At 35.2% G+C, this 13284-nt stretch overlaps 1 protein-coding gene across 1 annotated transcript in view; it reads right to left on the reverse strand.

Annotated features, from left to right (window-relative positions):
* LOC150110052 (formimidoyltransferase-cyclodeaminase-like) overlaps window positions 1-13284 on the reverse strand; it is a 286116-nt gene that overhangs the window by 187511 nt on the left and 85321 nt on the right. Inside the window, exon 5 of the mRNA XM_090390935.1 lies at window positions 5186-5365. Coding sequence (XP_090247061.1) covers window positions 5186-5365 — 180 coding nt within the window. The remainder of the gene's footprint in view (window positions 1-5185; window positions 5366-13284) is intronic.

Below are 13284 nucleotides of genomic sequence, written 5' to 3' on the forward strand. Positions count from 1 at the left end.
ATATATTGTTTTATTAAATGTGTTTATTTTGTATTTTGGTCTTGAGTCAGTGATTATTTGAATTCTGAAAGAAAGAGTTAAGATCACTGCACCAACTGGAGTGAACCCTTGTGCATATAATAACATATAGGTGCACTCGGAATTAAAAAAATAATTGTTAGAAACAGAGATCATTCTCTATGGTAGGATTAATATTAAGATATAATATCTATGAATATCCTTATCTATATAAAAATCCACCAATTATTAACAGTGGTGAAAACACTATACAATAGGGCTAAACTAATCTGTTCTAATGACATGGCCCTAACCACTGAACTAAACCACATCCTTAAAACTTTCTTAGCCAATGGCTCAACCCCAAAAAATTTCAAAAAATATTAAAACCAGTAAACCACAACCCCCCTACCCCTTCCCTGGTAGGGGGGTTGTGGTTTACTGGTTCACAATAAAGACTACACTAAATCTATCACCATTCCCTACATCCGGGGCACCTCAGAAAAAATAACCAAAATCCTTAAAAAAAAAAAAAATGACCTGACTTCTTGTTACAAACCATATAAAAAATTCGCATCCCTTATCTGCTCTACCAAAGACCAACCACTTCCACTAGACCTACCTAGGGTATACCAGGTCCTTGCAGCTGTAAACTGTCCTACTTTGGCCAAAGAGGCAGGACAGCGAATATCAGGATTTCTGAACACAAGGACTACATCCGTTTTCACAAGTACAGCCATTCTGGTCTTGCAGACCATGCTCTGGACAAACAAGCCATAAAATATGGTGGAAGAAAGCTACACTAATACACCGTAACAAATACAAATTCGAAAGACTATTTATGGAATCAGCCTCAGCCCTAAGAAACTCTCCAAACCTCAACAAATTTGGTTGTATGTGACTGCCCCAAATTTGGGAAGCTTACATCAGCAGACCTTCATTCCAACGGCCAAAAGACCTATTAGCCCACTAGAGGGCACCATCAGGACTTTTAGGAGAACAATAGCTTCATCGCTTCATTCTCAGTTACTGTTTTGTAGTGTTTTTTTGTAAGTTCGTTTTGAAGATGGCAACGTGATGTTGCCGAAATATCGGAAATATTTATTAAAGTATAATTTAATTTATATTTGTATCTACGTTGTTCAATTCCTTAAGTGATTAAGTAATACTCCTTACTTACTGGCATCTTCCCACAAGATATAAAATTATTCAGATTTGTAATGCATTCCGGATATTTCTTGTGTCAAAACAAATTCTACAACCAAATAGAAGGAACTACCATGGAAAGTCCACTTTCCCCCTGCTCTAGCCAACTTTTATTTGGAGCATTTAGAAGACATCCTTTTTTCCATTCCCCACAATCTTCATTCTAGGTTAGATATATAGACATTTTTGCAGTGTGGCCTCACAACAGAGATTCCTTACCTTACTTTTTAGCCAAAATCAATACTTTGCACCCTCGTATCAAGTTCATCATGGAAACTGAAAAAGATAACAAATTATCCTTTTTAGACATCCTTCTCTTCCGCTCACTGTCGTGTTTTTTAACATCTGTTTACAGAAAACCCACTTTTACTGGACGTTACATTCTCAAACAATATGCTCATCCTTCTCAAAAGACAGTAATCATAAAATGTTTAATTCGACGAGATAGAACTAATTGATCAACTCTCCATCAGTTATCGAATCAAACATTACATGAAATTAAATGGTTTCTCCGAAAAGACTACACAACATCTGTTTGAATCCTACAAGTCAAACCAAAAACAACAAAGAATCTGTACGTCGAGTTACAATCCCATATATCTCCAGAATTTCAGAACCAATTTCAAGAATTCTGAAGAAATATGATCTAATTGCTACTTATATTCCTACCAATAAAATATCTATGTATTTCCCATCGTCTAAAGATAAACGCTCAACTATGTCTCTTCCTGGTGTATATCAAGTTCCATGTGACTGCCATCTTTCTTACTTTGGACAAACCGGACACACTATAGAAAAAAGAATAGAAGAACAACAATCTTACATTCTTCACAACAAATCCGATAAGTCTGTGGTGCAACACAGAATAGAGACAAGCCACAACATTCTCTGGTCTAAAACTTGCCTTCTACACAGATGTCGATATAAATTCGAATGCCTATTCAAAGAGAGTGCTGAGGCCTTACTTCAACGCCCTAACTTGAACCAGAATGATTGCATATCCTTGTCAAAAATATGGGAAAGTTTGATCCAAGTAACACATTAATTTTTTTTTTTTTTTTTTTAAATTAATACCTTCCAGACACTACATCTGTCTAATGATATCTTTAATATGATTTTATAAATTAAGTTTTTTGCATGACATTGTAAATTTATACAGGTAATTTATTTCTGCACTCTTATGTTTACCTTTCTTCAGTGAAATGATATCATGAATAGCGATGTAACATCATGTAGCTCGCTCTAATTTTGAATGATCAATTGTTTGTATTCTTACCTTGTAAATAACTGTTTCCTATCAAGCCACTGATGATAGTTTGTTATTTTCAAACTGATATATCTGGCAATATATTAAATATACTTTTCTTGTGCCAACATGTTGATAATTCTTGAAAGTACACTCAGTTCCTCCTTTTCATTTGACAAACTTTGTAGTGCTCAAGTATTAGAATCCTCAAGATCTACCATGACTAGTGACCTGAACTCAGATCCCCTAGCTATATCCCAGTGGAGCAAGGACAACCTTGTAAGCTTCAATGCCACCAAAACTCAGTCCTGTCTGATCTCTTCAAAGAAAGAGCTCAGACTGCACCCCCTCCTTACCGTCAATGACGAGATATCCAAACACAACCAGATTTCTCTTCTTGGACTGACCTGCAATCTTCAATCTTTCCTGGCACAACCACATTTCAACTATAGCTTCTGTAGCTGCCAAAAAACTTAGTGTACTTTTTTCACCAAAGACATTACTTCACACCTGCTAACTCTATACAAAGCCCAAATCCACCCAGCCATGAAATACTGCTCCCTTATTTGGGGTGGTGCACCAAAATCCTCTTTAAGATTGCTCAATTCTATCCAGAAGAGGGTAATCTTGCTAATTAATGATCCCCCTTCTCTCTCTCACTTACCCACTTTAATCCCTCTCTCAGATGTTCAGTTTCTGCCTCTCTTACATATACTTTCATGGACAGTGCTCTCTGAGCTGGCCACTATTATTCCTCCACTCTCCTCCAAAATCATTAAAACAAGAGCCACTGCTAACCAACACCTTTTTACAGTCCATCTTGAAGCTCACCAAACTAACTTCACTGCCTCCTCTTTCAATCCATCTACTTCTGTCCTTTGGAACAGTCTTTCCCACTCTGTGTTCTCCCAAAGATTACAACCCTCAGCTGTTCGAGCAAGAGGCAAACAGATTCCTCCTTTCTTCTATTTCTCTTTCCCATACATGCACTAATGTGCTATACGTCTTGTGGCCTTTCATATTTTCAGATAAAAAAAAGTTTGTTTTTTTTCCTGGCATCCTATTATTAATTATGAAAGTCATTTCTTTTGGAAAATCCACAGAATTTTCATAATTTTGCAGAGTTTTAAAATTAATCACAACTTATTTCCAGATTGTCCAATTTCTGATTTTTTTTTTTTTTTTTTTTTTGCTGCCCTTTTAATGCTTAAGGCATTTGTTCTTCCTTCATAGAAGAAAAAAAATTGTATATTATCGACATCTATGTGCATCCTAAATCTCAAATTTTAGTAAATTCCATCCAGCCAAGTAGAACCTCAATATATAATTTCAACACATTTTTGGCAGTTTGTGACCTGCAATTAGTCGAAATGAAGCAAAAAATAAAATGCTTGGCAAATTTCCTAATTTTAAATTTCAGTTAAACCAATACAGTCAGAATAGGAGAACAACCTGTGAGCAGATGGGATGGAATGAACGTAATAGTACTTTTGCATTTTGCAGAATGCACCGAAAAAGACAAATCAACAAAAACTTACGTGACAGGCAAACAAGTAGATTCTTCATATGGAGAATTATCCATATTCACAGGCGAATATATTCTAGAGAGCTGACAATGAATGAACTTCACTGATGTGAATGACCATAATTAAAAGAGTTAAAGAAAACCTTTCAAGATATCATGGTGGTTGAATATAATAATATCATATTCTGATAAGTATGCTGGAACAAAACAAATGCTACAATTTTGTAAAAACAATAATATTCAAACAAAATTACTCATGGGGTGCTTAAGGGTCAAAGCTGTATAACTGAGAGGAGACCTCCACATAGCCTTTAAAGGAATGCGGAGAACCGACCAGGGCTTCTGACCTAATGTCCAATCCTCACCTTCTCGTGGTGCACCCTGTTGGGTATCTACTTTGATACTGAACGAACGAGGATGGGCTGGCAATTTGGGATTTAGCCGACCAAATTGTATTCTTATTGGTTAAACCAAAATAAAAAATGATGGTACAACATGACAAAATTTCATGCCGGCTGGGGCGTCGCCTGGTTAAACAAGGCCCCCGTTGTTTTCGCCAGGGAACCAGGGCAAACAGCGAAAAGTCAGCTACTGGAACAAATCTGAAAACAAACCCCAACTCAACATCACCAGAGTTAAAGATCGGTACTATCAACGTAAGAAGCCTGAATGGCAAAGAAATGGAGCTAGCTAAGGAATTAGATAAGTACCAGATCAACATAATAGGGGTGACTGAAACAAAAAAGACCAAAACTGGTGAGATCTTTCTGAGCAATAAATACAAAATGTTATATTCAGGCAATGACAATCAAGGAAAAGAAGGAGTAGCCATAGTATTCAACACAAAATACGAGGCTAATCTTCTTGAATGATCTGATAATGTTGGAGTCTTGACAAGTAACAGACTGATTTGGAGGAAAATTGTAGATAGGAAGTTAGTAATGATGTAATTTTTTCATGTAGTACTGTCATATCCTGTACACCCCTTGAGGGTACATGGCAGGAATTTGATGATGATGATGATGAATTACTCATTAGACTTAATCTTAAATACCTTAGATATCCTGCATCTTTCAATACAATCTGTGATGAAATTTTTTTATATTTTAATAAAGTTATTATAGCCATTTATTTTTATCAAATTTAACAAGCATTTAATTATACTTATCCAAGAAGGACAATTATGAAAGAAAAAAAGAAAATATTCTTACTTCTTCCTTATTTCTTCCTTGTTCACGGATATTCAAAGCAATACGATGAGCTTGTTCCTTTGTTCCTAATAAATTAACATTGTACGCAATAAGAAATTTTCTAGCTCCTGACATTGTAGCTCCCCAGTGGGATACAAATTCAGATGGACCATAATCTGGTTTCCATTCTGGTTGAGTAAGCTATGTGAATAAAAAAAAAATTTGAACAGGTAACTACAATGTATAATATTATGAAATCATAAGTGAAAGAACACAGAATTATATTCTTTCAGGTGTGGAGGTAAATTTCATGCATCAGGTGTCAGATGAAAACTAAACTATATGATATTATCAACTATATAAATAATTAGAAAGTAGCTAAATTCTGAATTTTTAAAAATTAAGGTTTTTTTTTTTTTTTTTTTTTTTTTAAGTTTTTTTTTTTTTTTTTTTTTTTTTTTTGCTGACGGTATCTTCAGAAAGATTTACAAGGAACATACAAAAGATCTAAATGTTTCAAACAGCTGTTATTTTACGAACTGAAAGACTGAACACTCACAATGTTAGCATATCATGCGCAGTCTGTATATTGTTGTTTAAAACTTGTAATTGCTGGCATAATGGAGGGCTTGAGTGCTGCATATATGAATTACAGATTTCTAGATATCATGAAGTATAATTCTTTGGTTTCTGTTTAATGTGCTGTGTGAGTAAATTACCTCAGAAGACTCTGTGGACATTCTTGTGAGAGTGTTTTTCTCTAAGTCAGGCATGGAGGCAGACAGCCAGTCTACAGTGTGATGTTCTGCAAGAATGTGACTAGACTATTTCAACTAGACTTTTTTTTTTTAAATCTTCTTGTTTTCCATGTTGCCCAGATTTTTTTTTTTTTTTTTTTTAGATTTTGCAACTTCTCCCAGTGTGACCTCAGCACACCATTCTGCAGGAAAAAGGGATCTAGAAAACACTCCAAGGTGTTTGCAAAATAGAATTCAATTTTTATGAAATCATAGGAAGTTTTGTAAGCTGTTAACCTGCCTGAAGCCTATCCTGACATTGATGGATTTTAACAATCGGGCTATCTGTCTAGATGTGCTGCTAGTGTAGAGTAAGGAGATAGTACCTTTGTAATTGATTTCTAGACTTGCATGAGACAGTCTGTTAGATTATAATAATACTTTTAATTTCCTTGAGTAGCTATTTTGGAGAAACTTGCAAAATAGAATCAGAAGTTTTTTCTTTTTATTTCATCATCTGAATTATATTTAAGGGTGTTTTTCATAGTTGTAACAATATTTAATTAGGGATATCCTGAAACGACCTGTGTGTATGGACTGGTTTTCTACAGACTTCTAATTTTCCTGAGTGATTTTTGTTGACTAGCACATCAAGGAATGATAATTTACTGTCTTTTTCCATTTTGAATGTAAACTTGATTTTTGGTTGACAATTGTTCAGAAATTAAAAAATCTTCGAGGTCTTTCTGGTGTTCTTCCAGATAATAAACACATCAACATATCTTCATCACACATGCAGTTTTAGGATTTTTGGTTGGCAATTGTTCAGAAATTAAAAAATCTTCGAGTTCTTTCTGGTGTTCTTCCAGATAATAAACACATCAACATATCTTCATCACACATGCAGTTTTAGGATTGTCTGTACTGGGGCTTCTTCCTGAAATTTTTCCATATGTAAATTTGCAATGGGAGGTGAGCTTACCGCTAAATAATATTTTCGATAGTAAAATCTTCCTTTCCAGTGAAGAAAGAAGATTGAAAGCAGTAGGTGAAGAGTCATGTGATGTAGGATGAAAACAGGCCTACAAGGATATCTGTTGATTCATCAAAAGTCTGTAAATAAAAACCACATCTAAACTGACCAAATATCTGATGGGGTAAACAACCACCATCTAAATGAATTAGATGAAACTAAGATCATGATACATATATTTTATGTACAATTACATTTTCAGATGAATAAAAATATGTCGCTCATTTTTTAATAATTTTGTGAGTTTATAAATGTAAAGTATGTCATGTGCTTTAAAAATAAAAAATAAAATAAATCACTGCCTTCTGCCCAATGTTGCCCAGGCCAATCCAAATGCTGCTCAAAAGACATGACTTCCCTGGTTTAGAGTAAATGCTGACTTGGAAGGGGACTTATGCAACCTGTAGAAAAGATAAATGACTGATGTTTTTGACCTAATGTCCAATTGAAGCATGTACCATTAGCAGATATCCACTCGGTTGAACATATAAGGATTGGCTGATAATCTAAAATGAATGTTGAACAAATTGCATTCCATCATAAGAACCAGAATGAAGTCAGCTTCTGGAACAACCAAAAGAAGTGAAGATATGGCATGGCATTAGCATATGAAGCCTCACAGGAAAAGAGCTAGCAGAATAATTATAAAAATATGCTGATATAACTGGTGTAACTGAAATGAAGACTAAAATGTGGAATCTTAAATAAGATTTATTCAAGCACTAGGGATCAGAGAAAGGAGAGAGCAGATGTAGTACTGAGCAGTAAATATGGAGAAAAACTTCTTGAATGGGAGGCAATTTCACAAACAGATATGAATAAATTTTAAATGAAAAATTGGACAATGAAGTGGTCAATTTTTTTTAAATCCTCAGGAAAGGGACTGATAAAGAAAAGTTCATTTTTATTAGAGACACTAGAAAAAAATACTACAGAAATAATAAATTTGGAGAACAGAAAATACAAGATAAACAATGTCATATCCTAGATAATAACACTATATTCTGCTCAAGATGTGGACTAATCATTATTAATAAGACATTAAAACATAAAAATGTGCACATGTTAACATGAACAAAAATGAAACAAAACAAATCTTGATAAAAGAATGAACAGAGGATTTGAAATAGGAAATGATTGCCATCTAGTTTTGAACAAGATAAAATGTGAATCACATCAGGGATCAAAAACTGAACTGATATTATGACATGATGTCAGTTCCATCAGCATTTTAGACTTGTGCTGTCAAATACCAGGTAAGGACAGACTTCTTTGCTTAGTATTTGAGGGCACTATGGTACAAGACCCAAGTGAAGATCAAAATCAACATGGCATCAAGCCTTTATAACTGCATTGGAATTTCAAAGCTGTTGTCGTATGAAAGAGCTTGCTTTAGACAAAGCAGTGTGGAAGGCTCTTATCCATGAGGAACTCAACACATCTTGAGAATGGAAGGGAAGATGGAATGCAATGAACCTGGGCTGTCTTAACCCATTTTGAGGACAGAAAAAGAAAAATGTGGAATACAATAAACCTTGGTGCAGCTGGTCTATCTCAACCAATCTTCTCCTCAACCAGCATGTAGCGATACAGAAATATGCTTTCCTTTAATGTGGGTTTATAATGTATACGACAACACAGCTCATCACAACTCTGAGTTTTCTTTTATTTACTTTTCATAATGATGGGAATTTATACAAATTATCCACAAATAATAATTTAATAGGAAAGACAAATAAAAAAATTCACAAAAACAGGGAAGTAGCACTATGTGGAGCCGGACTCATTTGATCTGATCTTTGATTTGAGTAAGATAACTATTTTTTTAAATAACAGTATTCAAAAGCATTTTCATTATGTAAAATTTTCAAGTATTTAATTACGCTAAGTCAATTCATGTTATGAGTTGTGAAAATAAGTAAAGCCAATAATACTACATTACAACTGTGCACTACTGAATGTGTAAAGGTGTTAGAATAAGATGTAGAGATGTACTACAGTATTTAATTAGATTGTGCCAATTTTAATTTGTGTTTATAATTACCAGTTTATTTTGTTAATGAAATCATACTATGAGAAAAGTACAATTATTTTCTTTTATTTAATAATAGACTGTTTATTACATATGTCATGCTTATGATATATATATGTGTAAGGTTAATTAACACTGATAAATGAATGTATGATTTTATTATAAAAGTTATTTATTGGAAATAACTAATTTAATTTAAATATATTCACGATATGAACTTCGTTTCTTGATGAAAAAAACAATAAATACTTCAAGTATAGAAAATTTACTGTTTTCAAGTCAAGTGCTGTAACTATAATGCATAATGGCAGCTCATTTTTTTCTCTTCAGGACCAAAATTAATATTATATGGGCACCTCCATGGAGTCCGAAGACGCCATGGAGGTGCCTATATAATATTAATTTTGGTGCCCATATATGGTATGGAGGATGATTATGGTAAGATGGCATCGATTGGAGAAAATAGTATAAAGACGACTGCTTGGAGGATACAGCTGAGACAGTTAATAAAGGTCTTTCATCCTTGTGAATGTAACAACATGATGCATATATAGCAACACGATGTTAATAAGGCTTTATATATGGGACCTGATATATCACCACGAATTTTAAAGAAATGTGCCAGGGTTCATTTACGCAAATTACGGACTCTCTACAACCATGTTATAAATAACTATTTTAATTTCCCGACATTTGGACCTTCATATTAAGGTCATCATCTGGAGTATACAGATTACATTTCACACAATATGATAAAAAGACAATGATTTGATCAACGGTTATTCTACTGCCCCTCTAGTAAAAATAGAATATAAAAAAAAATTAAATAAATAAATAAAAAAATACAAATACAAATAAAAAAAATTAATTATCATATCTGCCAGCATATAAGACGCACTTTTTTTTCTTTGAAAATAGGTCTGAAAAACAGGGCACGTCTTATACGCCCATACTCAGTATTTTAGTATTACTTTCATTTCTGGAAATTTTCTCTGTTCCAAGTTATGCGATGTTCCGAGTTATGTTTCTTGCTTCCTTGCAGTGTGTGAGAGCATTCCAGTTATGTAGAAAAGCAGGATTGTCAGTGTCTACAAAAATGATTATTCATCAAGTGAAAGCGACAGCCACTAACAGAGGGGTCGCCAACTTTACTGGATCAACATCATGGTTCAAGATTCATGAAGAGAAACCAGCTATGTATGAGGACTAAAACAAAAATATCACAAAAGATGCCAGCTGAATATAAAGAAAAAATTATTGAATTTCATCGATTCATTATTAACGCAAGGAAACGAGAAAATTTTGAACTTGCACAAATAGGAAACATGGATGAGATTCCACTGACTTTTGGTGTGCCCTCAAACAAAACTGTAGATTCCAAGGGAACAAAAAGTGTTACTATTAAAACTTTGGGGCACGAAAAAACTCACTACGCAGTTATTTGTTGAAAGTAGATCTACTTATTACTTTATATTTGAAATATTGCAAATTCATTATAATATTCAGTGATAAAGTTTTTTTCCTAACAGATGTTTACAAAAAAGGGGGGGGGGTGAGAGTCTTATAAGGTGGCAAATATGGTAATTAATTACTTAATAAAACTACAACAAAGCTATATTCTATCTAAGATAACATCAGAGAAACATTCTTCCATATAGATCACATATGGGCAACCCCCGGCCTGCGGGCCAGATCTCGCCTTCTACTTCTTTGATTCTGCCCTAATCTATTTCAGCGAAGTTTGTCTGATTCATGGTAGGAGAAAACATGGTGTGTTCTACTAACTCACATTAAGCTGACGTCATATGACTTGCGCAAAACACACTATGTTTTCTCCAACCAAGGTCTCTTTCTCACTTTGACTAGCGCCGTGTGTGAACGTGTTACAATGTGTCAGTTCGGTACTTGCGTTGGTGTTGTGCCTGTTCAGTGCCTGCACTGATGTTGTGTTCTGTTCGGTGCCTGCAGTGTAGAAGACAGTTTTGTTTGACAGTTCAGAATATCGCTTATAAATTTGGGACAATGTCAGGGGTTATTGCAAAAAAAAAAGTAGATGCAGAGAATCGTCAATTTCAAGACAAATGGACAGAGGATTATTATTTTATTCTGAATAAAGGTTTGCCTGTATGTTTGCTGTGCAACAAATCCATATCCGTCAACAAAGAATACAACTTGAAGAGACACTTTACTTCAAGACATGCGAATAACCCAAAAATTGATGGACAACTACAAAAAGATGAAATACAGAAGTTGAAGAACTTAGATACCCAGCAGCAAATGTTCAACAAGCAAAGAACAAAGCATCACAGCATTGTCAAAGCCAGCTTCGTGGTAAGCAAAAAAATCACTAAGCATTCTAAGTCATTTGGTGAAGGAAAATTTATCAAAGAATGTCTGTTGGATGTTGCAAGTATAATATGTCCTGAAAAGAAAAAAGACTTCGAGAATATTCGTTTGTCGAGTTGTACTGTTGTCTGATGGATAGAAATTATGGCTGATGATATCAAAAAAAGTTTAAAAGAGAAGATTGCTAGATTGGAAGCATTTTCAATTGCTTTGGATGACAGCACCGATGCAGCACAACTAGCAATGTGGATGCGGATTTCAACATCACAGAAGAATTATTGGCGCTTCGGCCGTTAAAAGGAACAACAACCGGTGAAGATATATTTGAAACAGTCAACACAGTCTTCGAGAGATTTGGGCTTAAATGGAGTTCACTATCTGGCATATGCACAGATGGAGCCCCTGCAATGGTTGGTGCACAGAAGGGATTTATTGGAATAGTTCATGAAAGAGCAATAGAAATACAGATCCATCCTGAAAATATAACAAATTTTCACTGCATTATCCACCAACAAAATCTGTGCGCAAAATCGATTAAATTCATAAATGTTATGGAAGTTGTAGTAGCCAGTATTAACTTTATTAAGTCACATGCACTTAATCACCGCCAATTTAAGGAGTATTTGATTCTCGTAGACAGGCTTATACGTTGGTTATGCATTATTAAAACACTTAAGGAATAGAACAACGTAGTTAAGGATATAAATTAAATTAAACTTTAATAAATATTTTCCGATATTTCGGCAACGTCACATTGCCATTTTCTAAAGGAACTTATAAAAAAGTTACGTGCACGTAGGCACAACACAGAAACTGGGAATGAAGAGATGAAGCTATTGTTCTCCTAACAGTCCTGATGGTGCCTCTAGCGGACTAAGTAGGTGTTCTTGGCCGTTGGGCTGAAGGTCTGCAGATGTAGGCCTCCCAAATTTGGGGCAGTCGGATACAACCAAATTTGTTGAGGTTTGGAGAATTTCTTAGGGTTGAGGTTGATTCCATAAAGAGTCTTTCAAATTTGTATTTGCTACGGTGTATCACTAGCTTTCTTCCACCGTATTTTGTGGCGTGTATCCAGAGCATGGTCCGCAAGCCCAGAATGACTGTATTTGTGAAAACGGATGTAGTCCTTGTGTTACGAAATTCTGATATTCGCTGTCCTGCCTGTTTGGCCAAAGTAAGACAGTTTACAACTGCAAGGGACCTGGTAAACACCAGGTAGGTCTAGGGGAAGTGGTTGGTCTTTAGTGGAGCGGATAAGGGATGCCAATTTTCTGTAAGGTTTGTAACAGGAGGTCAGGTCATGGTCAGGTCCTGTAGGGAATGGTGATGGATTTAGAGTAATCCTTGTTGTTGGGGGAGGGATCTGTGGTTTGTAGGTTCTAATATTTTTTGGATTTTTTTTGGGGGGGGGGGTAGCCATTGGCTGAGAAAGTGTTGAGGATGTGATTTAGTTGTGTTTAGGGCCAAGTCATTTGAACAGATTAGTTTAGCCCTGTTGTATAGTGTTTTCACTACTCCATATTGTTGTGAGGGGGGGGGGGGGATTGTTGGTGAATGTATCTGCCTGTATGGGTGGGTTTTCTGTAAACTGAGAAAACCAAGGATCCATTAGGCTGGCAGGTGACTAGTGTGTCTAGGAAAGGGAGGCTGTTGTTTTCCTCTTTTTCCAGAGTGAATTTGATTCTGGGGTGTTGGTTGTTTAAGTGTGTTAAGAAGGAGAGAAGTGTTTCAGAGCCATGTGGCCAAATAGCGAACAATTAATCAACGTAGCGAAGCCATATGGTTGGTTTTTGTGGGGCAGAGGCTAAGGCTTTTTCTTCAAAGGTCTCCATAAAGAAATTGGCCAAGGGTGGGGAGAGTGGTGAACCCATGGCTGTCCCCTCTATTTGTTTGTAGAATTTTCCCTGCCAAACGAAATAGCCCGAGTTCATTGTGAACTGAAATAAGGCTGAGATATCGGGAGAAAATTTAG

Source organism: Typopeltis vanoorti, chromosome 1 (genome assembly GCF_054136105.1).
Source record: "Typopeltis vanoorti isolate ZY-2024b chromosome 1, IOZ_Tvanoo_1.0, whole genome shotgun sequence".
In the NCBI taxonomy this organism is placed as follows: domain Eukaryota; kingdom Metazoa; phylum Arthropoda; class Arachnida; order Uropygi; family Thelyphonidae; genus Typopeltis; species Typopeltis vanoorti.